This window comes from Saccostrea echinata, unplaced genomic scaffold, assembly GCF_033153115.1.
Source record: "Saccostrea echinata isolate AGI-Se365-2 ecotype Australia unplaced genomic scaffold, CSIRO_AGI_Sech_v1 ptg000009l, whole genome shotgun sequence".
Lineage (NCBI taxonomy): Eukaryota > Metazoa > Mollusca > Bivalvia > Ostreida > Ostreidae > Saccostrea > Saccostrea echinata.
In genome coordinates, this window is record NW_026889758.1 from 17,841,394 (window position 1) to 17,868,363 (window position 26,970).

Here is a 26,970-nt window from a genome sequence, read left to right on the forward strand (position 1 = left end):
TCATGTACAAATTCACACTTTGTAATCATGCACATGAAGAAATTAATAGTTTATCACTTTGTGTATATGTTTGTGTTTATATGTGGCTGTCGCTGTGAAATCAGCGCGGGGCGGGGCTCAGGAACTTCATTGTAATGACATATACATAGTAAATTAGTCTATTAAATGACTCCTAATCTAGCTGCCTTTGCATTTGTTAACTGGGCTGGAGCTGGGTTTTGGTCAAAACTAATGCCATACGTGCTATCATTCTCAGTGGAACACTGTAATAAAATCCACAAAGAGTGAGCTGATGAAGTTAGTTTCAGCTTTGTAAATATTAATGGTGATGTGAACATGCCAAAATATATGTTTAGAAATAATTACCCTTACAAAATATTCAAAACATCCAAATCACTTATATAATATTTTGGTGAATTTTTTGAACTTGTTATTAAACTTTAGAACTGTCCCATTTTATTATTGTATATCTGTATGAATCCATCTATAAGAAATAAGTCTCGCTATCAGGATAAAATATATACATGTACTTGTATATTTATTATTTTGCAATAAATGTAATACTTAATACTTTACATGTATGTAAGTAACACACACTTTCCATAGACGAATCAGGGATTTCAAGGGGGGGGGGGGGTAGTAAAAAAAATTAAGTGACAATAGAAACTCATAATACTTGTTATTAAATTAAGTGTTAAAGCATAAGTTTTATCAAAACTTTCTTTTATATTGAATATTTTCCCCCTTTTCCTTTTTTGAAAGGGGTGACCCCTCCCCCCCCCCCCCAGATAATATGCCACTGTCTTCAAGACTGCTTATATATATATATATATATATATATATATATATATATATATATATATATATATATATATATATATAACCCATTGACACTGCTGACTTGCTGACTTATAGACTAACCGGTTGCCAATATATTTTTCATAAGTTCAAGTATCTGCTAGACTTCTTTTTACCAATAGAAGTAATAAAAATGCAAAGAAAAATCGTATGTCTTATTGTTATACAAATACGTGTACATATATTTCACAATACATTTTGTTCATTTTTGAAAATCAAAGGTTAGTTTTCCATGAAATGTTGTTCTCGTACATTGAAGGTAAACGACGATCGAATTATCTATACCCCCATAAACCTTCAAGTTCCGGCCGAGGAGACCTGGTTTGCACAGAAATGTTAGAAAACGCGTGAATGCGGCGAACGTATGGCAAGATTCAACCTGATTTGATTTTATTTCAATAAATGACAGCTTCCGATGTCTGAGAAAAGTCCGACTTTGGCGAGAAATTCTCGCTATTAGTCAGAAAGTGCCCCTAAGCGGAATCCAACATGGAGGCTAGTTTCATGCCTTGTTATGTTTATAGTATAGTAGATATATATTTTTTAACAATTAAGCAGGGGAGTGCCTATGGTGGCGGGGTGTGAAATACTATTAACTTAAAACTGATACGCGCAAGGTTGATTCTTTAGTTTTATGTTTAATAAGTCATACATGTTATAATTACTTATTACATACTTTTTATATACATGAATAAAATTATTTTAGAGAATCAATGAACGATACCAAATTCAGAACTATAACATTTATTCATGAGTGCGATAAACAACGTCATGTTACTGTTACTGTCATTCAAAATTCATAAAAGATTTTTTTTCACGGATTCTGAGAGATGTGGAGTTTAATTCCCTGTTTCTGAATAGTGAACAGTTAATGCTAATATAATTTCAATAATTGCTTTCACTAAACCATCTTTTTTTTTTAAATTCATATGTACATTTTGCATAATGTTTTAATTATAAGATCAAGTCAAATCAATTTCTCCTCTCCGTTTCACGGGCCCCGAACCATCGTTACATTGTAACCGAGATTCGGAACTGAAAATACATGTAGCCCCTCCCCGGGATTTTCTTTTAAATTTATCTCAAGCATGTCAAGAAATGTGCATAAAACTAACAAATAAAATTAAATACTGAGCAAAGATAGATTTATGTGAATTAAAATAATTATTGAATATTAAGTCTGTATAAGGTATATAACTTCATTTCTTTTCTTTTTTTATCTTAGTAATGCAATGTCCTATTTTGCTTAATAGTTTTTTTTTTCAATTTTCAATTTTATTCGTCAACAAATTGAATATTACAGGATAAATTTTTTTTCCGTGCGACCGTAAAGATTTTCCTGCTCAAAGAAGAAAGTACATGTACAGTGTAGGTGGTGGCCGCAAACGAGGAACAATAGGTAATTAGTGCCCATTGTTAAGCTGGCCACTACAATTTACATGGAATATACAAGTTGTACCCCGTTCTACCCCGGGGCGGAGGACGTACACAATACAGCCAAATCAGAGACTGATCTTCGATTTTTGATCAATGAAGATCAATTTATTCCATGCAATTTTTGACCACACAAGATTAAAATCGATCCATTTTATCATATACCTGTACTTTATTAAGTAAACATATTGTATTAGGTCTCATTTCTTATTTCACATTCCATAAAATTAAATTAATGAGATTTTAAACCTATTGAATAAAAATGTTTCGTGTCATGAAATTTTAAGAGACCAACATCAAAATAATATAAACACATGTGTACCTTCGCTCTGACACTGGGGATTCTGACCATACACTAATTTTTAATCAGCCCCCAATCTGCCGGTTACACATGTATGTATCGTGTACATGTAGATGTAGAAGAGATATTCTGGAAGAATCTAAAATGCCTATATTACCTTCAAATAAATGAATGAATAAATCAATAAATAAAAAAATAAATAAATAAATAAACAAATAAATAAATAATCTGTGTCTCCAGATTGAACATATTCACCTCTGTTTTCATCTCTTTATTCAATTTTAAAATTCATAAAATTTCTAATTTTCGAGCAAATTTTCAAATATCTTGACAGAGATCAGAAAACGGAACATTTAAAAATGAAAAAAAATACATGTCTGAGAAAGAAAAAACAAAAATAGCTATATGAAAGGTCATCTTTAAAAAGAAAATGTCGTCCTCTCTTGACCAGTTGACGGAGTGAAACCGTGCGAATCAAACTTTTCTAACCTGCTTGAAATATTTTTTATCCTGAATTTTTTTCCACCCATTAAGAACTATTTCTTATTATTGAAAAAAAAACATCACCGACCTCCCTACCCAAATATCTTGGAGTCGGGAGAGGGCGGCGATGAATCTTTTTAAAAGATAGCCTTATTTTCTTTTTATTTAAAGTACATTGATAAAATTCCATTTATCTTGCTTACAGATAAATTATACTATTTTCATAGATTGGTAGAAAACATTTGCTTAATAAACGCGGAAGGTTTCATTTATTTATTGTCAACATTTTCACAACCGTATTGTAGTAAATGAGATCAGCGTAATTTTTGTCACTAGCATTTAAAGAAATATGAAAATGTCGTAATGATAATTTATAATTAAAAGAAAGAAATAATTGAAAGTTTTTACAGCCCTCAGTTCTCCTTTAGCCATTCCCAGCTTAAGAACAAAGACCACAGTAATTATCAGTAAATCTCAGCATCGACAGCACATCAACAGTATTTATCAGTATTTATCAGACTCCACAGTAAAGACGACAGTAATTATCAGTATTTATCAGAAACAACTAAAATTATCAGCAACGACAGTAATAATAACAGTAAATATCAGTATTTATCAGCAAGAACAGCATCGTATCAGTAATTATCAAACATTATCAGTAAAATTTGGGATTCTCAGCACATTTTGCGTCCAGTAGTGACTGTTTTATCCATTGTGAGGAGTGCTCCAGTTAGTGTAGCCCTTCTTGAAAGCTTATTTTGCAGACTAGCTACATTTGAACATGAATGATTGGCTCTCATGTAATCTCTTATGATTTTGTACAGGGATGGATCGAGTCAAGACTGAAGTCCCATAATGAGGGTTACAGATTCTGTCATGAAAATTTCCTGTCGTACAAGTCCCTCCAGGTGAGAATTTCAAGTTCAAAATGTTACATAAACATTATTTACTATTATAAAGCTGAAATTTTACAAATAATATCTCAAAAGAAGTAAATGGATGGTTTTTGACAGTGAGATTTTACTTGTATTTAATTACCGGTAATGGATTTTTTAAACAGATGTTGGCCAGTATGAAGCAGCAGTTTGTGGAGCTGCTGTCAGACATTGGGTTTGTGAAAGAGGGAATCGTGGTCAGAGATGTGGAAAGAGCAGCCAGGGGTGGATCTGATGGAGTGGTGGATGTCACAGGAATTGAGGTGAGCAGTTAAATTATCCTCAGTAATTTACAGTCTGGTGACAGTGTGTGTGGTACAATTTTTAAACTTACATGTGCATTATTTTCCCTACAGGCCAATATAAATTCAGCAAACTGGAAGCTGGTTTCTGCCATCTTGGTTGGGGCATTGTATCCAAATGTTGTGCAGGTGATGAAACCATCCAACAAATTTAGCCAGGGTAGCACAGGTAAAATTGCAGTAAAGAGGATATTATGTCAAAAGACGGGATGTTCTTGGTATGCTAAATGAACTTATACATGTACATCTAGATCATTTTTTTTTATATTCAGGTGCACTTTACAAAGCTCCAAAACCTGATGAACTGAAGTTTCGAACCAAATCTGATGGTTTTGTATGTATAGTTATTATCAGTCATTTCTTGCCAAGACTTTCACTAACTGCAATATGAATATACAGGGACAGTAATATTCCACGCATGTGTAAGCCCCTTAATGTACATGTACAATTAAACTTTGGTATCTGGAATACCAATATCTCAAATAGCATGGATGTGTTGAAGCGAGTGTGAAGTTCCAACTACTTTTTCTATATGTACATGTATTTTAACCTCAATTTGTCAAATCTTCGAATATTTTTCTTTTTTTTCAGTCCCATTGAGGATGAGATAATGAGGTTTGACTATATGTGTAAATAATAATTAAGTCATGCATGTTGCACATTTCAGGTCCACATCCATCCTTCTTCTGTGAACTTTCAAGTGAACCATTATGAGAGTCCCTATCTTGTTTACCATGAAAAAGTGAAGACCACAAAGGTATACTATAACTCAGGGTTAAGAGAATCTCTTGTACTGAATGTTCTATGACTGTATCCTGTTACTGTATATGGGAAATTTTTGCCTCTTTCGTATTCATGGCAAGAGGTTAAATTTCAAACAGGGAAAATTCAAAGATGACAAAGTTATGTGTCTGGGCGAATTTAAAATGAGGCAAAAATGTTTGAAAGTGGGCAAAAAATAGCCCTGTAGCAGATTGTATACTGTAAAACCTTTGATATTAATACATATTGCTTATTGATCAGGTATACATCCGAGACTGTACCATGGTCAGTATGTACCCCCTACTGCTGTTTGGGGGAGGAAGCATCTCTGTGGATTTAGAGAAGGGAAATTTTGTCCTTTCTATAGATGATGGCTGGATAAGATTTCTTGCAGATTCTCCAAAGGTACAATTTACATGTCTACTGTCACAGCCTAAGTTATCAAAAACTGTTCTTTTTAATTCAAAAAAAAATTCTTAATGTGAAATTTGCAGCAGAAAATAAGGCGACTTTTGATAGTTCAATTTTCAATCCCTCAAAGTAAGGACCTGGTCTTCATGTTTACCTTTCAAAAATCTTTACCTTTCAAAAATCAAATTCCCTCTCAATATTTCAACCTTTGATAGCTCAAGTCTATAGGTAATGATCATCCACTCAAGTCATTTCAATTTATCTGGCATTAAATATATCTGAATATGGCATGCCACATTACTTCAATGCATTATTATATTATTCTGTGACATAAAAAGGCACTTGGGAATCCCATATTCCTTTCTGTAAACATGATGTTCTCTGTATACTTACAGGTGGCTGAGCTGGTGCGTGAGTTAAGACTAGAACTTGATCAACTTCTTACTGATAAAATACAGAACCCACATATGGATCTGTGTAACTGTCCCAAGGGAAGCAAAATTATTGACACCATAGTGAAACTTATAAGTACACAGTAGTGCTGAATACACATATGGACCTGTGTGACTGTCCCAAGGGAAGCAAAATTATTGACACCATAGTGAAACTTTTAAGTACACAGTAGTGCTCTGCAGAATTTCAACCAGTGCTCAAGCATTGTATAAACCTGCAGAGACCATGATTCACCATCATTTACACACCTATGCAATTTATCCGGTAATAGTGCTACTAGATCCCCTTCCAGAAGACACCACACTCTGATGTGAAGAAACACAAGTGTACAAGTATTTGAGATAACAGTCCAATCTTTACATGCTATTGTATAAACAAGTACTCAAAGGTGCCAAATTTGTAATGTAAATGCAGTGCTTATATAAATCTAACTAAACATGAGAATAGAGAATAGACCAAAAAAAAAAAAATTTCAACTTATGATGTAATACTTGACATTGTTAACAGTATTTATAAATGAAGTCTTTCAGATTTTGATTTATTTTATTTATATTCCCATGAAATACTTAGTGCAATAAATTGTGAGGAACAAAAATTCTCTGTTTTCATTAATAATATGCATACAGGTAATACTGTAAATTATAAACCCAACATACAGTAGTCATGAAATTTTAAAACTGAATTGTATCAATGTATTGCACATCCCTTGCAAACAATTACACCTTGAAATGTGGTACATGTTAAAAGTACATGTATCCTCAATAATATTTCAACAGTAGAACAGTTTTCAATGTCAAACAATTAACAGTCCATCTCAAGCAGAGTCTGATTTGAAATAAGTATTTCCCCATAAAATTCAGATCGGGGGAATAAACGTACATGTACACCAGATATTGAAGCAGGCTTAATATTTGAAAGAAAAGAAAAACTGATACTTGTATATTGAATTTAACATAAATTACTTAAGAAATAGCAGTTTAATGAAAAATTGTATAATTGAACCACATTCATAAATTCAGAAAAAAATGAAATAACACTGGTTTCATAAATTCAAAATTTAAAAAAATATCATCATTTTTATTACTTAATCCCAAAATAGCATTCATTTTTCTGTTCAGTGTCAAAAATCAGACTGGGCATCCATTTATGCAACACAATTTATATAGTATAGGATTTCATCAGCTTTTTCTTACAGATTTTGCATAAAATTAAATATTGGACACTTCTTGGCAGGAATATGTACACCTAAAATATTACCTCCTTTCTTCTCACATAATTGTAAAACTTAGTTTGTATCACAGTTTGTTCCAAAGAACTGATCAATCTAGAGCAGTTTTCTTAGCCCCTAGTTTCAGCGCCCCTCCACCCTTCCTGGCTGCACGCCTCTCCTCTATTTCTCTCTGTCTCTGTAATCTCTTTTCTTCCCTTTCCTCCTTTTTCCTCCTTGCTTCATCAATTTTGTTGGTACCTGCTTAAAGATATGGAAAATAAGTTTATTAAGACTAGTTTAAGAACAAGTTTGACATAAAAATCACTTATGGTTGCAAAGGGTGTAAGACCCCTGTTCTTGGTGGTGACACTAAAAGAAGACTCGACAGAGAGTACAGGAAAAATTGGGTTTCATTTTTTGCATTCTGGAATTTGGTTATGTTATCTGTAATCCTTTATAAGAACAAAACAGAATTAACAGTTTTAATGTCTACTTTATTGAAATGTGTACTCATTGATAAATTAAAAAGTAAACAACTCACAAGGCAAGGCTCAGTATGCCTCATTTTGTTAATTAGCTTGACCTTACCTTACAACAAACTTGTTTAAAGTTTATATTTTCGAAACAATTCATGTTTGTTATTTACTCGAATGCATTAAAAAGGATTAAATACCGATATAGATATTGGTGTTATATTAAATGGTATTTTACAGGTAATTTTTAAACAACTACTTGGTACAGTATGGATACTGAGTACGTCCAACCCTATTATTAATACACTATATATAAAAAGAAGTTCTAAATCTTCACGAACAATTTGTTCATTCTGAAATTTTTGTACTGACACTTGATCACCTGACCTGAATACAAAACTATATGTCACTGTGGTTAACAGCTTGAAATATTTTTAAGTGGTTAAAAAAATCACAACATTTACATGTATTTAATATGATCTTAGTACATGTACTAAAAATATTCCAAGTTATCTTGAAATGATGTAAAGAATTTGCAGTTAAGATCTTAGATTGGTGCTCCTGTACCTGCTCCCCAGTCGTCGCCATCACCCCAGCCAGATTGGTCCCACCCTGAAGTGTCTTGAGGAGGACTAGGACTCTTCTGTTTGGCTGGTCGACTCTGGACTGTGGTTTTGTTTGTTGACCCTACAGGACCCCACTCATCTGTCCCCCACCCTGAGTCTTCCACGTCCCACCCAGACTCCACTTTTGAAGCCTTTTGTTGACTAGCTAAACCACTAGATGGCGCTGGACTGGATCTAGAACTGGATGGACTGGACTTAGGTTTTGTTTTTGCTGGTTTTTGCTGTTAAAGTAAGATGTAACTAGATTAGGATTAACACTCTTAATTATTCAGATTTACATCAAACACAAATAATTATTTCAAAGTTTGAGTTTACCAACAATCAGGCTTATTGCATGGATTTTTAACATGAGAGGATGTACTTGATGTTGAGGGGTTCTACATGTATGTGAATTTAAAAGTCTGAAGACTGCTCCCCTTCTTGGAGACTCTGATTCATCAAAATCAATTAAAATAGAAGCCAAAATTTTGCAGACAATCAAAGTACTTAAAATTACTTACTTTTGGGAGTCCCATAGCTGAAGAAAAGAAGTCTTCCTGGCCAGTTTCTGTTGTATTCCCCCAGTTGTATTCCCCAGCCATTGTTAGACCACTGTCCTCAGTACTCACAAATTCATTACCAAAGTCTCCTCCCCAGTCATCCACTTCTTTTTTAGAACCAAGCTTCATGGAATTGCCTGATGATTTTTCAGGACCAGCACTCTAAATATAAGAGAATAATTTTGAAAAAAATCAATCATAAGCACTCAAAAATCTTAACTAAACACACAATTATTATAAAGGCCTGTAAATCATTTCACAATAATTTTATAAATCAGCATTTGGCATTGCTATACCCTATGTGACTCCTTGTGTATCTGTATGTGTTTTGCCTTGTTTGTATGCCCTATGTGACTCCTTATTTATCTGTATGTGTTTGGCTTTGTTTGTATGCCCTATGTGACTCCTTATTTATCTGTATGTGATGGTCCTGTTTGTATGCCCTATGTGACTCCTTATTTATCTGTATGTGTTTCGTCTTGTTTGTGTGCCCTATGTGACTCCTTATTTATCTGTATGTGTTTTGCCTTGTTTGTATGCCCTATGTGACTCCTTATTTATCTATTTGTGTTTGGCCCTGTTTGTATACCCTATGTGACTCCTTATTTATCTGTATGTGTTTTGACTTGTTTGTATGCCCTATGTGACTCCTTATTAATCTGTATGTGTTTGGCCTTGTTTGTATGCCCTATGTGACTCCTTATTTATCTGTATGTGTTTGGCCTTGTTTGTATGCCCTATGTGACTCCTTATTTATCTGTATGTGTTTGGTATTGTTTGTATGCCCTATGTGACTCCTTATTTATCTGTATGTGTTTTGCCCTGTTTGTATGCCCTATGTGACTCCTTATTTATCTGTATGTGTTTGGTCCTGTTTGTATGCCTTATGTGACTCCTTATTTATCTGTATGTGATGGTCGTGTTTGTATGCCCTATGTCACTCCTTGTTTATCTGTATGTGTTTGGACATGAACTAGTTGGTTATGTGATTAAATCCTGTGAAGCCCAAAGCTTGTTTCACTGTGACATAAATATTTACACAAGATATCATCATGGAATGTGATTCAGTCACACTATGACCCCTGACCCCCTAGTAAGTTCAGAATTGAACATATTTACTCTTCAGTAAGTTCATCTAAGGAAAATATTTGCAAATGTAAATATGTGTATGTGATTAGCCTTGTTTGTATACCCTTCACTGTATATGACTATTTAACTGTATTTGTTTGGCCTTACCTTTGGGGCTGTATCCTCCAGACTACCCCAGTCCTCCTCATCATTGTCATCCCAGCCGTCAGTAGCCCGAGGCTCACTCGACTCCTCATCAATATCTGGAGTATCCTATCAAAAGGCAATTCATAAATTATTCACTAAATCAAAGAACACAAAAAAACTTTTAATTGAAATTATGGAGAAAAGACAAAACTTTGAAATTAAGTGAATAAGATTGCAGTTTTGTATTCTTGTCTCTTACATCAATTTCTCCCCAGCCTTCCTCGTCCCATCCTGTCTCCTCCTCGGTTTGACTTGGTTCTGGGGCTGATGGATTATCAGTCACTGGTTTTGGAGTAGGCTTTTTTGGAAGTTCACCAACATTTTTTGCTGGTCCTGGTGGTCCTAGATATTAACCAAGTAAAAAGAAAATCATGAATGGTTCACAGGAATTACACTGATATGGACACATATCGATAATTTATTATTTTGCTATATAAGTATGTATTATTATACACATAATTTTTCCTCCATAAAAAATGCACATGTATGTCATGAAATTTGTTATATTCTGTGTGACTTTATTTCCCCAAGACTATACCACAGTATTTTCAAGATAATTTTTTGCATTCACTACATAGTAATTCAAGTCACATTGTATGTATAACTGACAAATTGTAATTTACCGGTAATACAAAAGCACTATTTGTACAAGAACATCTTAAAGGTATAGCAATAACTGTCTGATGGATATCATACCAGTTGCTTTCTGTCTTGTGCCGTCCTTTTTGTACAGTTTGGATGTAAGGGAGGACACTCCTGTCACCGCCCACCCAGCCCAGCTGGCAGCACTGCTAGAGACTGAAGAACCTCCAGACAAAACATCCTTCTCTGGAAAAATATAGGCCTGATGATAAAAACTTTCTATCTGGAAGACACCGAACTTAGGTATACTCTTAACCTTTATATAAATTGTTTCACTTGATTCATGAAATTGTTTATTAAAAGAAATGTCTGACAATAAAGCATTTTAATGAATACCAGAATGAATGGAATTTACCCATCTCTGCTTCTAACTCGGGATTTTCAGAAACCTTTTCTAACTTTTCTACAAAGCACTTTATTCCCCTGAATGCCTGAAAGACAAATAAAACTGATAATATTTCCAATTCATACTCTTAGATACTTACTATATGCTTACACCTATACTGGTTGTGCTATTTATGCAAACTATTCAAGTATTATTCCAACTTCACATGTAAAAAGAGGATAATCAATTTTGAATTTTTCGACATACACTTAACACTGTATATGTACATCTGTGCACGAGCACCAAGCAAGGTGCCTGTTATCCACAGATGACTGAGAAAGAAGGATTGTATTTTTTATGTACTGTACACTTATATGTAAACGATGACAAAACATGTAAGCACTGATTAATACCTGATCTCTAACCCCTTTCTCTGGGTCTCTGGTCATGGAACACATAGCTGGTAATAACCTCTGAGCTATTTCATTCAATGTGAAAAAGTTCTGGGTGGACACCATGCCTAGTATCCCTGCCTGTCTGGCGGGGGGAAAGGGATCCTTCAGGGCCCTCAGAAAGGCAGAGGATATCATCTTCTGTCTCACCTAGATTCAAAATCAACATTAATTTGAATACATATTTTATAATAGCTTTTTGTGCATGAGTACACATGTTTATCTGTAACACACAGCTTCCTTCTCTGATGAACATTCTTCACTCTATGATACAGTTAACTGACTACTGAAGCTCAACAAAAGATTTCACCTTGCTCTGAACAAATCATAGATTACACTGTAACTTACTTGTGGATTCAGATGACAGGCTATCTTCCCTAGACATACTGTGGTGTTTGTTCTTATTCCACCCTGCAATAATCATGTCATTTATAAGTCTAAAAACGACAAATACATACAATACTGGTAAATCAATATGTTATAATAAAGAATGTGCCAAACATCCAAGTGGAACTCATTCGGGATTGTTTTTAATGATTATGATCTATGTGTACAAGTATATTACTATCAGGAAAAAAAGAGCAGACTTTGCCTACCTGATCATCTTTGGCCTGCAGTCTGGCAAAGTGTTTCATTACCTCCTCGTTTAAATTCTTGTAGTTCAATTTGGGGGCAATAAAAACTATAGCCTACAAAAATAATGTGGGATTTACATGCACATTTTTTAAGAGCTCATAAACATACTCAAAAGTAAATATATTTTTAATACATGTTCGTGCAAAAATTAATAGTTACAAAAGTAATGTAAAAAAAAAAAAATACTTCAAATATAGTGCAAGTTAAAAGTGGCTATGTGTTGTACACGTATACCGGTATACATGTAGTGGAGCCACGCTCCTACTAGCACTCGCTAGTAGGTGAACGTTGGATTTTAAATCTGAGGGCTGTATGTTCAAGCCACAGTGTGGACACCCCCTATTCGATCGGTCATAATACTTATTGTCTATGCATAAAAAATTTCAAGTTAATATTTTGAATGACAAAACAATAGATCACATGTTCAAACATCACATACCATAATTGGCCGAATATAATACGCATTGGTGTAAAATACGCACCCCCTTTTTGAGCCTGAAACTGGAGGAAAAAACGCAGTTCGGTTGTATTATACGCAGCAGAAAATTTTACCAAGCGGTGTTCTGAACTTTTGAAAATCGCGGTAATTTGCTATAAAAATCGGCGCGGAGATAAAGTGCAGAAAATTTACAGAACACGATATTTTATTCAAATGCGTTTTTATTTCTTAATCTTGACTTTCAATATAGCGGCAATCTGGAGGAAATTATTTATTTTAACAAAGCACGAGATAATGTAGCATTAAAGTATTAATAGAGTTTATTATTAATTTTTTTTAGCATACGGTGATATTGAAATTACACTTCGCCGTATTCTTACTATTCTTTGTGGAAATAATTTTATTTCAACAAATCACGAGATATTGTTGCAAGTTTAACAGTTGTCATATTTATTTTTAGTTTAAGGTAATCATGTTGAAAATTATGTATATTTAACAGGGCAAGCGATATTGCAACATCAAGGTATTCATAGACTACGATTTTCCTCTTTTGAACTTGAAATTAATTAATTAAATAAATAGCTGATGTTATAAAAATAAAATCAAAATTTAACAAGCGTGTAAAGTGTAGTTATCAACACACCTCCAAAGCTGTGTAAAATGATGTACAAAGGTGGGATATATGTCTTCATACATCGAGGTAATCCCTAAAAGGGATATCTTATTTTCTACAGAGCACGAGTAAATGATAACACTTAAGTTTCAACATACTTCATATTTCCTTTTTTAACTCTCAATTATTTTAACACGAGGCCGATAAAAGATAAAGTAAAATTAAATTTAACAAGCGTTTAACTGTTTAATGTGTCGTAATCAACACACGCTTTTATACATACGAAAGATCATAAACCAACCCCCGATTTTTAACAAAGAAAATGATCAAAGCCAATAATATGGGCAGTAAATAATCAGTGCTCTAACTGTAAAAACAATGCTTTGGAGTCGGTAAACAATTTAATTGCCTGGAGGGGTGTTGAGGGGTAATTATCAAGTGTCAAGCGCATGTGTTCACAACATTGGCTTCCATTCATTGGGACATATAGAGGGGTGTTTATGTTGAAATGAATTTTCACTGAGTTATTTAAAACCTAAAATAAAATTTATTTTCATTGTATTTCATTAAAAAAATGACTTATTACTTTTTTGACAGAGTGTCTGACTGATTAGGTACATGTGTACTATGATTAAAGCACGTGGCAAAGGAATGTGTGAACATCTATAAATAACATCGCTAATGGCGGCCTACAAGGAGACGATGAACATGCAGCTCAAATTAATTTTAACTTGCTTTTAAATTTAATTTAACTATCAAAAGGTTATAAATATAACATTTTTAACAAGCCTACATTCCAACAATAACTTTCCGAAGTTTTAAAAATGACGATAAACAGTAAGAAATTGCCTAAGTCTCTAGGTAATACTACGGTATGTGCGTATGATAGCTGTGTTTCACATGAAAGAACAAGAGGCCCAAGGGCCTTAACGGTCACCTGAGTACAATACAACAATTTAGAGGATCCATAAACTGAAAAATGAAGCTTTGTTGCCCAAAAGCAAGAACAATAGTATGATTAGCATCAACAAAATAATTGGTCTAGTATCTATCTGCCTATCTGACTTTCCAAGTCATTAAATCTATGAAAGTACATTTTCATTATACAATAAATTATCTTGCATAATTCTCTTATTCTATTAAGCTTTCAAATACATTATTTACATTGATTAATTATCAAAGGTGAATGGCAAAGGGGAATAACTTTGCTCAGCAGAATACAAGTTAATAGAGCCCTGGCCAGGACTAGAACACTTGACTAAATGGTCCAGGTGTTCAAAACTCTGGTAAAAATACCCTTGCATATTAAAACTTTTACTCTGTTTGCCTTGAACATCCCCAGAAGCATAGATGATTTTCAAAGAAATGCATTTTCACCATAAAATTAAATAAATAAAGCCCCATCCTTACCCAGAACATCTGACCCATTGGCCACGAACTCACAATTCTGGAAGAAGCACCCTTTCTCATTATAACTATACACTTGTTTCTTTACTTTATAACCAGTAGTAGAAAAAATATTTTGAAAGAAAATATGCATTTTCACTATATATAATCAATAGAGCTCTTTCCCCCTCACCAGAACCCCTGACCCAAAGGCCATGAGGCATTCTTCCTTATCATAACCATGAACTTCCTTTGTTTGAAAAATACCCAGGCGCACACAAGATTTTGAAAGAATTCTTGCCAATTCCCTATCTAATCAATAAAGCCCCGCCCTAACACCAGAACCCCTTACCCAGAGGCCATTAAATTCATAATTTCTGAGGCAGCCATGCTCATCATAACTATGTACTTAGTTTATTTAATATCCAGGAGCAGAGAAGATTTTCAAAGAATTAATGCAATTTTACTATATAATCAATGGAGCCCATCCCTAACACCAGAACCCCTGACCCAAGGGCCATGAAACAATTTCTGAAAAGGCAGTCATGCTCACCATAACTATGTTCTTAGTTAGTTTATTTAATACCCAGGAGCAGAGAAAAAGATTTTCAAAGAATTAATGCAATTCTACTATATAATCAATAGAGCCCTGCCCTAACACCAGAACCCCTGACCCAAGGGCCATGAAATTCAAAATTTTGGAAGAGGCACTCTTGCTCATCATAACTATGTACTAAGTTACTTTATTTAATGCCCAGGAGCAGAGAAGATTTTCAAAGAATTAATGCATTTTAACTATATAATCAATAGAGCCCCACCCTAACACCAGAACCTCTGACCCTGGGGCCATGAAATTCACAATTTTGAAAGAGGCACTCTTGTTCTTCATAACTATGTACTTAATACCCAGGAGCAGAGAAAATTATTGCAATTCTACTATATAATCAATAGAGCCCTGCCCTAACACCAGAACCCCTGATCCTGGGGCCATGAAATTCAAAATTTTGAAAGAGGCACTCTTCCTCATCATAACTATATACTAAGTTAGTTTATCTAATACCCAGGAGCAGAGAAGAAGATTTTCAAAGAATTAATGCCTTTTCACTATATAATCAATAGAGCCCCACCCTAACACCAGAATCCCTGACCCTGGGGCCATGAAATTCATAATTTCAGAAGAGGCACTCTTGCTCATCATAAATATGTACTAACTTAGTTCATTTAATATCCAGGAGCAGATAAGAAGATTTTCAAAGAATTAATGCATCTTCACTATATAATCAATAGAGCCCCGCCCTAACACCAGAACCCCTGACCCTGGGGCCATGAAATTCACAATTTTGGAAGAGGCACTCTTGCTCATCATAACTAAGTACTAAATTAGTTCATTTAATAACCAGGAGCAGATAAGAAGATTTTCAAAGAATTAATGCATTTTAACAATATAATCAATAGAGACCCGCCCTAACACCAGAACCTCTGACCCTGGGGCCATGAAATTCACAATTTTGGAAGAGGCACTCTTGCTCATCATAACTATGTACTAAATTAGTTCATTTAATACCCAGGAGCAGAGAAGAAGATTTTCAAAGAATTAATGCATTTTAACTAACGTATATAATCAATAAAGCCCTGCCCTAACACCAGAACCCCTGACCCTGGGGCCATGAAATTCACAATTTTGGAAGAGGCACTCTTGCTCATCATAAATATGTACTAAGTTACTTTATTTAATACCCAGGAGCAGAGAAGAAGATTTTCAAAGAATTAATACATTTTCACTATATACTCAATAGAGCCCTGCCCTAACACCAGAACCCCTGACCCAGGGGCCATGAAATTCACAATTTTGAAAGAGGCACTCTTGCTCATCATAACTATATACTAAGTAAATTTATTTAATACCCAGGAGCAGAGAAGAAGATTTTCAAAGAATTAATGCATTTTCTCTATATAATCAATAGAGCCCCGCCCTAACACCAGAACCCCTGATCCTGGGGCCATGAATTTCACAATTTTGAAAGAGGCACTCTTGTTCTTCATAACTATGTACTTAGTTACTTTATTTAATACCCAGGAGCAGAGAAGAAGATTTTCAAAGAAATAATGCACTTTCCCTATATGATCTATATAGCCCCACCCTAGCACCAGAACCCCTGACCCTGGGGCCATGAATTTCACAATTTTGGTAGAGGACTCAATGCTTATTACAATGATGCCAACAGTTTGACTGCTTGATGTCCAGGAGAAGAAGATTTTTAAAGATTGCATTATTTTTGGTGGTTTTAGCCCCACCCCTCAGGCCCCAGGGGGGCAGGGACCATGGAATTCACAATTTTTGTTCCCCTTCACCCATAGGTGCTATATGCCAAATTTGGTTGAAATTGGTTCAGCGGTTTCAGAGAAGAAGCTAAAAATGTTCAAATATTAACACACGACGCACACCGCACGACGCACGCCGACGGACGAGAACGGATAGCAATAGGTCACCTGAGTGACTCAGGTGACCTAAAAACCTATCAAAATCCCATAGTGGTGTAAAATACGAACCCCTTTCTCACAGAAAATTATTTTGGGAAAAAAGTGCGTATTATATTCACCCAAATACTGGTATTCTCACCTTAATTGTAGATTCCCTGACCACAGGGTTTGTGTCTGTAAAGCCATGGATAATGTGAGGAAAAATTTTGTCATTTACAGTCGCTGACTGGAGGTACTCGACAAAAGTGTCGATCTACAACATAAAAGCATTGTTTTAAAAAGGTAACACACGGTTAAAGAGTGGAGGTAAAAGGTAACACACTGTTAAAGAGTGGAGGAGGCCGATAAAAGGAAGAAAAGTAGACAGAGGTGAAAGTAATATAGATTTTTATAGGGTATCCTAACATGTAGCATTATTTGGATTCAATTACCTTTCCTAAATACTAGTATTCTGAACTTAGCAAAAAAAGTACAGGCAAAATCACATGAAGATTGAAAGTAAATATATACCTATCATAGACATTTAAACATTTCAGCATTACAATAAACTTTTGTCTCAAAAGGCACATTGTAAAGAAGTTCTTATTCTTTTCTTTCCAGACTTAATTGATATATTTTTGCAAGTTTATATTTCATGATTAGTAAGGCATTATCTCTTAGAGATACTTTGGATCCAAACAAATTTTTTTAAGATACCAATTTACCATATTTCATAATTATTATACATTATCACTGTAAGTGAGCTGAAATATTTTCAAAGGACATTCTGATGAAGAGATTAAAAGATTATGTAGTTCTCATCAACAGAACAAGAAAATTACAGTGTACATGTAACAAGAGGCCCAAGGTCCTTAACGGTCACCTGAGTATAATACAACAATTTAGAAGTTAAATACACTGACAGATGAAGCTTTGTTGCCCTAAAGCAAGAGAAGTAGGAAGATCAGGATCAACAAAATAATTAGTCTAGTATTCAGTATCAACTCATAACTTAAGTTCTAATCTGTCCCCCACTTAATATTATCACCATGCAGACTATTAACAAACTATTAGTCCTTCTGTACTATTTTTAAACCCATATTAAGACCTCTAGCATTGACCTCTCTTATGGTCTTTGAAGAACTTTTAATAAGATAAGTTATTTTTGTCTCGTTTTTATTTATCTATTACTTACAGGTCTACCTGATTATTAAAACTAAGAAAGTACTTTTTGAATTATACAATAAACATTCTTGCATAATTATCTTATTCTATTAACCTTTCAAAAACATTATTTACAGTGATTAATTATCAAAGATGAATGGAAAAGGGGAATAACTTCTCTCAGTAGAATACAAATTAATAGAGCCCTGCCCAGGACCAGAATGCTTAGACGAATTGTCCAGATGTTCAAAAATCTGGTAGAAATACGCTTACTTATATCATTTAAACTTTTACTCAGTTTGCTTTCGATATGCCCAAAAGCAGAGAAGAATTTCACAGGTACAATGCATTTTCACTACAGATTCAACAAAGCTTTACCCTAACACCAGAACCCAAAACCAAAGGTCAAGAAATTTACAAATTTGGAAGAGTCACCCTCATCATCATAACTATGGACTTCAAAGAATTAACACTTTCAACTATATTATCAAAAGCCCCCCCCCCCCTTCCTCGTTATGCCAGAACCCCTGACCCTAGGACCACAAGATTTAAAAATTCTGTTCGAAGCTCCCATCTTCATCATAGCTAAGCAATTTATTTATCAGCTCAACACTAGGGAGCATACAGGATTAGTTAATGATTAATTAATAGAATTAATGCATTTTCACTATATAATCAATAGAGCCCCCCTCCCCCCCCCCCCCCCCCCTCCTCAAGAACCCCAAAAACTGAGGCCATGTATTTAAAAATTTTGGAAGAGGCATCCTTGCCTATCATAATCATGCACTTAGTTTGTTTAAATAATCTCCAGTAGCAAAGAAGAAGATTTTCATAGAATCAATGCATTTTCACTATATAATCAATAGAGCCCCGCCCTAACACCGGAACCCCTGACCCTGGGGCCATGAAATTCACAATTTTTAAAAAGGCATCCTTATGCATCATAACCATGCACTTAGTTTGTTTAAATAATCTCCAGTAGCAGAGAAAAAGATTTTCAAAGAATCAATGCATTTTCACTATATAATCAATAGAGCCCCACCCTAACACCAGAACCCCTGACCCTGGGGCCATGAATTTCACAATTTTGAAAAGGCATCCTTATGCATCATAACCATGCACTTAGTTTGTTTAAATAATACCCAGGAGCAGAGAAGAAGATTTTCAAAGAATTAATGCATTTTCACCATATAATCAATAGAGCCCTGCCCTAACACCAGAACCCCTGACCCAGGGGCCATGGCTTTCACAATTCTGGAAGGGGCCCACCTCCTCATCATAACTATGTACTTAGTTTATCACCTTAATGCCCAGGAGCAGAGAAGAAGATTTTCAAAGAATTAATGCATTTTCACTATATAATAGATAGAGCCCCGCCCTAACACCAGAACCCCTGACCCTGGGGCCATGAATTTCACAATTTTGGAAGAGGCTCTCTTGCTCATCATAACTATGTATTTAGTTACTTAATTTAATACCCAGGAGCAGAGAAGATTTTCAAAGAATTAATGCATTTTCTTTAGATAGTTGATAAAGCCCCGCCCTAACACCAGAACCCCTGACCCTGGGGCCATGACATTCACAATTTTGGAAGAGGCACTCTTGCTCATCATAACTATGTACTTAGTTACTTTACTTAATACCCAGGGGCAGAGAAGAAGATTTTCAAAGAATTAATGCTTTTTCACTGTATAATCTATAGAGCCCCGCCCTAACACCAGAACCCCTGACCCTGGGGCCATGAATTTCAAAATTTTGAAAGAGGCACTCTTCCTCATCATAACTATGTACTTAGTTACTTTATTTAATACCCAGGAGCAGAGAAGAAGATTTTCAAAGAATTAATGCATTTTCACTATATAATCAATAGAGCCCCGCCCTTACACCAGAACCCCTAACCCCAGGGCCATGAATTTCACAATTTTGGAAGAGGCACTCTTGCTCATCATAACTATGTACTTAGTTACCTTATTTAATACCCAGGAGCAGAGAAGAAGATTTTCAAAGAAATAATGCACTTTCACTATATGATCTATAGAGCCCCACCCTGGGGCCAGAACCCCTGACCCTGGGGCCATGAATTTCACAATTTTGGAAGAGGCACTCTTGCTCATCATAACTATGTACTTAGTTACTTTATTTAATACCCAGGAGCAGAGAAGAAGATTTTCAAAGAATTAATGCATTTTCACTATATAATCAATAGAGCCCCGCCCTAACACCAGAACCCCTGACCCTGGGGCCATGAATTTCACAATTTTGAAAGAGGCTCTCTTGCTCATCATAACTATGTACTTAGTTACTTAATTTAATACCCAGGAGCAGAGAAGAAGATTTTCAAAGAAATAATGCACTTTCACTATATGATCTATATAGCCCCACCCTGGGGCCAGAACCCCTGACCCTGGGGCCATGAATTTCATAATTTTGGAAGAGGCACTCTTCCTCATCATAACTATGTACTTAGTTACTTTATTTAATACCCAGGAGCAGAGAAGAAGATTTTCAAAGAATTAATGCATTTTCACTATATAATCTATAGAGCCCCGCCCTAACACCAGAACCCCTGACCCTGGGGCCATGAAATTCAAAATTTTGGAAGAGGCACTCTTGCTCTTCATAACTATGTACTTAATTACCTTATTTAATACCCAGGAGCAGAGAAGAAGATTTTCAAAGAAATAATGCACTTTCACTATATGATCTATATAGCCCCACCCTGGGGCCAGAACCCCTGACCCTGGGGCCATGAATTTCACAATTTTGGTAGAGGGCTCAATGCTTATTACAATGATGCCAACAGTTTGACTGCTTGATGTCCAGGAGTAAAGAAGAAGATTTTTAAAGATTGCATTATTTTTGGTGGTTTTAGCCCCACCCCTCAGGCCCCAGGGGGGCAGGGACCATGAAATTCACAATTTTTGTTCCCCTTCACCCATAGGTGCTATATGCCAAATTTGGTTGAAATTGGTTCAGCAGTTTCAGAGAAGAAGCCAAAAATGTTCAAATATTAACGCACGACGCACGCCGACGGACGAGAACGGATAGCAATAGGTCATCTGAGTGACTCAGGTGACCTAATAAAAAATGATATTAACCTGCTGTAGAAGTTTGACTCTCGTGGCTCGGTCTGGAGAAGTAAATAGTTTGACAACACAGGGAACTATTCTATTCTGGTATTCTTCTGCATCCAGAAATTTTCCAATCTGTATGACAAGAAGACAAGAACATTCAACCATATCATATCACACCTAGAACATTTTCTGAATAGGTTAATTAATACACATATTTCTACAATATATTGCAAGCCCAGTGATAAGACAATAAAATACTGAACACCATTAAATAAAAGATATACAGGTGAAAAGGATTGTGTTGGCTGCTAGAAACAATTCAATTTTAAATAATCTTACCTTGAATAATGGAGCTAGAATGTGGGAGCCAGCATCACCATATTCAAATGCATTCAATAACTGGGGCAGAATCTTATTTTTACAGAAAGCTTTTGGAAATTCATCTAATGATGGTGCTAGATTGGCAAAGAACTTTGTTTTCTCTGACTGATCTTTGATCTAAAAAAAATCAATAACAATTTTTAAAACATCATTTCAAGATTGTTCCCCTCTAGTAATGTAATGGGTATTTTTATTAAAAATATGATGCTTCATTTTGAACAATAAAATATTTCCCAAATTAAGTACCTGAATTTCATCCAAGAAGAGCATTGTCTTGACAAATGAGTTCTGCATAAATCCATTACCAGTTCTACAGCTTTCAATGAATTTGGCAGGATTTGGGCGAGACTTTGGATTGGCTCCAACTAGTTCACAGTAATTTGGCACTAAAGATTTTGGAATCTAAAAACCAAACCATAAGTCACTGATAAAGATACACATGTAGCTCTACAGTTTAGACTGAAGATGCTGAACATCTTACAAGATATAACCTTTATTTCACTGGAAGAAGACGACAAGGTGCAGTATGTTAACATAATTTAAGGAGAAGCAAAATGATCTAGTAAAGAGACTACTGTTGAACCATCATTGTTTGTGGGGATTCAATGTGCATGGATTTTGTGGGTCACCCTTATTCACAAATTTACATCCCCACGAAAAATTATTTTGTCAACATATTTATTCATTGAATCTTTTGTATCTATGAGTTACCATGAAATTACATCCCCACAAACCAATTAAATTTTGCTTGCCCACAAACACTGACCCCCCACAAATTGATACGAATCCACAGTATTTCATCAATATAAAATATAATAAACAGAATTCAAAGCACAACAAGATGTTTTCTACATGCATGTCCTTTCATATGTTCTTACCTTTCCAACTGATTTCAGAGCACTAGTCTGTGTCAATGGGCCATTAAACACCTCCCATATCAAGCAACCCAGGCCCCACATATCAGTTGACCTAAATTAGAATTACCTTTACATGTACTACAATTCTAAACATTAATGGTAGAAAAGTCTCAATCACTAACATTGGAGTCCAGCACACTTGATAACTACAGTACATGGTATATGCTGAAAAGCTGGTAATGCAGTTCAATTTTTTAATTCAAATTAAATTGGATGCTTGTGAAATGAGATCTACAGAATCACAAAAATTTTTCTTGCATTAATGAAGTTAAAATTAATACTGTAAACGTACTTTATTCCACGGGTTCATAATTCCGCGGAATCAGAATTTCTGCTCAATCCGCGAGGATAAAATAATGAACATATCTTGCATTGTCATTATACGTCCTTAATGAATCTTTGGTAGGCTGCAACAAATTTCCGCAGAAAAATTGTGACCACATACATAGCGGAAATTAATCCCACATGGAAAAATGTACGTCTACGGTGTTTGAAATTAAGAAGAATTGAATGTGACAAGAAATGACTGTTGAAAATAAATTCATAATCTATTAATCTAAGATTGATAAGAATTACCATTTCTCTGTTCTTGCACCTCTTCGATTCTCTGCCTTTTCTGGTGGATCATATCTGTCAAGGAGGGGGAGGATTTTAACAGGAGGTACACTGTCCTGCCCCTGGGCAGGGTACATATAGTCTACACCCCCTAATTTCCACTCCCCTGCTTGATTGACAAACACAGAAGACAAACACACATTGTTGTGGATCAGATTACAGTCATTGATGAGGAATGACAAACCTTTCTGAAAAACAAAACAATAATGATAACAATAAATGAAACACTGGGTCCATTTTATAAATTACACATTCATTTCTATAATCAAATTTCAAACTTACAGCCACTTGATGGATGCCCCATGATATTGACATCAGATTTCGATTTTCTTCACTCTCATTTAGATAATTTTCAAGGGGTAAAACTGCTTCTGTGGCAAAGTAGATCACTTTATCTGTCTGTTAGGAAAAAAAACATTGCTTTCATAATTTTGTTATTCATTCATGTAATCATATCCAAATTTAAAGATACGAGGCATGCAATGCCATTCACAACAATGTAGTAATTGTAACAAACCTCGACCCCATCCAAGAAAGACACTATGTTTGGATGTCTAAGAGTCTTGATCCTCTTGAATGCCCCTTTAGCCACCTGTACCTAATGATATACAGAATCACTAAAATAAGAGTGTGCACTTGTGTTTGATGTGACATTAGATAAAAGGAAAAACTGGGTTAATTTGAAGTTCTGTCAACAATGCGTTAGTTTGTTTCATAGTGTACTTTGCATTGCAATTGCAATAAACACCTCTTTTCTTTTAAAAATACATTTACATGTACATAATTTCTTTGCACATTAGAGATCTTGAAATCATATTTGAATGAATTTGTTTAAATTTCTTGATTTCTTTGTCATCATAAAGAAGAAGAATACAGAGACTAATTCCTGAAGAACTCCATGACTACTTACTTGTGATTCACTGCTTGATTTCACATCAAAAGTAAATATGGTCACAGGTTCCCCTGTTCCCTAAAAATGTAAATAATGATAATCATCTAAAAATTAAAGCACGAATGAAAGAGAAATAACACAAGAGCCTGCATAAACTATCCAAATTACGTGGTCATAAAAATACAGTTTGACTCAATCTACATGAGATTCTGTGGTGGCAGATGACTGCAGATTATATTGTAACTACCACTGTTACTACACTGTTACCAATGCTTTAAACAAAAAATGAGATGTCCAAACCTAAAAGAACAAAGAGTACACTATCAAGTTGTATTGCAGAGTTCACAACTTTAGCACGTTAACTCATTCCAACAGATGCTTAAAGACACAACAGTGTACTAATAAGGCTACTTGCTCTCTTCTTTCTTAGACCATTTTGTTGAAAATGAAAAAAAAAATAGACAAAGCAGGGGATTGAGAATGTTGGGAAAACAAGAAAGATAGTGGGAAATCAAGGGAGCATGGAGGAGCAAGGGTAACAATGCAATGTGAAAATGTTAAAGAGTGAGAGAGTCACAGCAAAGCAGAAGGGGCAACAAAGTGAGAATGATATACATCAGTAACAGAGTCACCTTAATGACCTAGTTTACTGATATGTCTCATAATATTTGCAATGTATTATGTAGTAAAGTAAAAGGGGCAAGTAACTTCAATCCATACAAGTACATGTACCATGAACCTACATGGAGTTCTATGAACACTCAAAAAAGTTCATAATTTGGCAAATATCAGTGCAATATCATTTACATCCTGACAAATTGTGACTAAGCAAATCATTTTATCTTGCTACACTAACCATACATGTGATTCTTCCAGCAAAGAGAAAAACTCTGACTCGATATTTTAACCCCGTTCTGCCCATACCAATAGATAGTTTTCATATGACGTATTTTCTCTCCGAGTTATTTCCCTTGGCTGCCATCTTGGTGGTCAACCTGGTAATTTTTCCTCTTTGTCTTACCAAATCTAAGAGTGTGTAGCAGAAATATTTGGGGGAAAATCTTTATAGAATAAAAATTATGAAATAAAGGAGGCTTTATCAAATGTATATTTTTCAGAAAAACAATGCTCCTTACCCCACAATGGCCAGTATAAAAAGTTAAAGTTGGTTGAATAATGAAGGAATATGAGCATGTTCAGACCTCCAATATGCGACCAACGGGAAATAACTCTTGCTAATTTGGGCCTACTGAAAACTATCTATTAATTTTCACATCTTCTGTGTTTTGAAAATCGTCAAATTGAATATTATTTGACTGATATCACATTTCGTACGATTACTCAGTCAGTGTGAAAAGAAATTGAGATAACAACTCTAGTGCAATAATTTTTCACAGCAGTAGGCTTTGTAGGAATAAAAATGCAGTCATATAGGCCCTTATTAGACAGACCCCAAATTAGGTTGTAAAAATAAGTGATACTTGATAAGTGACCATGCATCTATGTTTATTACTGAATGCTGCACATTGTAATTAGTTGCTAAAATTCTTTTATGCCATCTTAATTAAAGCTCCAGTGGTCATTAAAAACATATATAAGTTTATTTAGGATATAACTTTGGGCAATACAGCCCATCAGTTTACAAAAATAACATATAATAACATACATTACAAAATTTAAGACTCTCAGTGAGCCAAAATACAGTTATTATTTTGATTAATTAATCGCTTTAAACATTCTAGTTAAAAATAGATCACATTACAGGGTATGTGTTACTAAAACACTTATACACCAAAATATGCCCAACTCTAATTTGTTGTATTTTTAAGAGAATATTTCCATTTTATCTATGCATATTCATGATATTTGACAACTGCATTCCAAACATTGTTGTTTTAAAAACAAATTTGGTGTATATAAAAAGATTTACAGTTACTAACAAGTTGATTAATCAGCACCAGATCAGGACTAAATTCTTTTGTGTTATTTCTTTTTTCAAATGAGCTAGTCTATTTTGAATACCAAATTTCACCTCATTTTATTAAATTTCACTATGTCATCAATATTTTTTAAATCCAAAAAAAAAATCATAAAATAAAATTTTAAAATAAGTTAAAAAATTGTGAGGTGTAGTTCTCAAAATTTTCAATACTTTTCTTTGGTGTCGGAGAGAAATAATTCTTCCAAAATAAAGGGGAAGGATGATCCTATTCAATTTGAAAAACTTTGATTAAAACATCTCCAGTTCTGAGACCCAAACATCATCTGAAAAATAAAATTCCTATCTCCAGTTGTCATTGTTCAACTTTGTCATATCTACGACTGTGGCGATGACCTGTTTCAAGATGCATAGTACTCTCTCAATATGTGAGGTCCTGACAGTCCGAAAATGCAGTAGATAGGTAGGAGTGTATGTTTGTGTGTGTAAGGGGGGGGGGGGAGGGGGGGGCTTGTGACCAGAATAACCTAACTTTCTAGTGGGCAATAAGTGCAATTGTAAGTTTAAGGAATCCACATCATTCAATGCGTAAAGGTAGTCAGAAATGTCACAACTGAATTATTCAGAGGCATCACATCACTAACATCACATTAGAAATGGTAAGTTATAAATATAGAGATACATGCACTATTGACCATGATTTACCTTCTTTTTTCCATGGTGAATAGCCCAAATCGACTTGTTTTCAAGACCAGTTATCTTTTCTCCTATATCATAATGAAAGTCTTTGGCCGGGTCACGAGAAAAAAATGACCACATCTTCATTAATCAATCAACCTACTTAATTCATATCAAAAAGTATATTTTACAAAGACTTTTAGTATATTTCATTGCGTGGATTTAGGAGTCGTGTCACAAAATAGTAGACATGCGCACTTGCGGTATGTCGTAAAAAGTATTCTTTATAAAAGCC

General features: G+C 34.7%; 2 protein-coding genes across 3 annotated transcripts in view; one reads left to right on the forward strand and one right to left on the reverse strand.

Moving 5' to 3' along the window:
* LOC133181927 (putative ATP-dependent RNA helicase DHX57) overlaps positions 1-6,543 on the forward strand; it is a 25,584-nt gene extending 19,041 nt beyond the window's left edge. Inside the window, exons 20-26 of the mRNA XM_061316576.1 lie at positions 3,901-3,984; positions 4,137-4,274; positions 4,368-4,482; positions 4,586-4,647; positions 4,981-5,070; positions 5,337-5,480; positions 5,882-6,543. Coding sequence (XP_061172560.1) covers positions 3,901-3,984; positions 4,137-4,274; positions 4,368-4,482; positions 4,586-4,647; positions 4,981-5,070; positions 5,337-5,480; positions 5,882-6,025 — 777 coding nt within the window. The 3' untranslated portion in view covers positions 6,026-6,543. The remainder of the gene's footprint in view (positions 1-3,900; positions 3,985-4,136; positions 4,275-4,367; positions 4,483-4,585; positions 4,648-4,980; positions 5,071-5,336; positions 5,481-5,881) is intronic.
* LOC133181928 (N-terminal kinase-like protein) lies at positions 6,477-26,932 on the reverse strand. Of its 2 annotated transcripts, none has more exons than XM_061316578.1 (20): positions 26,703-26,932; positions 24,077-24,136; positions 23,684-23,764; positions 23,449-23,565; positions 23,128-23,354; positions 22,513-22,603; positions 21,881-22,036; positions 21,593-21,751; positions 21,278-21,385; positions 17,176-17,289; positions 12,078-12,170; positions 11,830-11,892; positions 11,443-11,631; positions 11,060-11,135; positions 10,759-10,890; positions 10,262-10,404; positions 10,024-10,128; positions 8,749-8,949; positions 8,190-8,469; positions 6,477-7,407 (listed from the first exon to the last, which is right to left on the reverse strand). In XM_061316578.1, exons 1-20 carry the CDS (start codon positions 26,820-26,822, stop codon positions 7,259-7,261), a joined length of 2,664 nt encoding a protein of 887 aa, XP_061172562.1. In that variant the 5' UTR covers positions 26,823-26,932; the 3' UTR covers positions 6,477-7,258. The 2 variants fall into 2 exon arrangements, with proteins under 2 accessions (XP_061172562.1, XP_061172561.1); XM_061316577.1 differs by having other exon boundaries at positions 6,477-7,410.
* Positions 26,933-26,970: the final 38 nt, after the last annotated feature.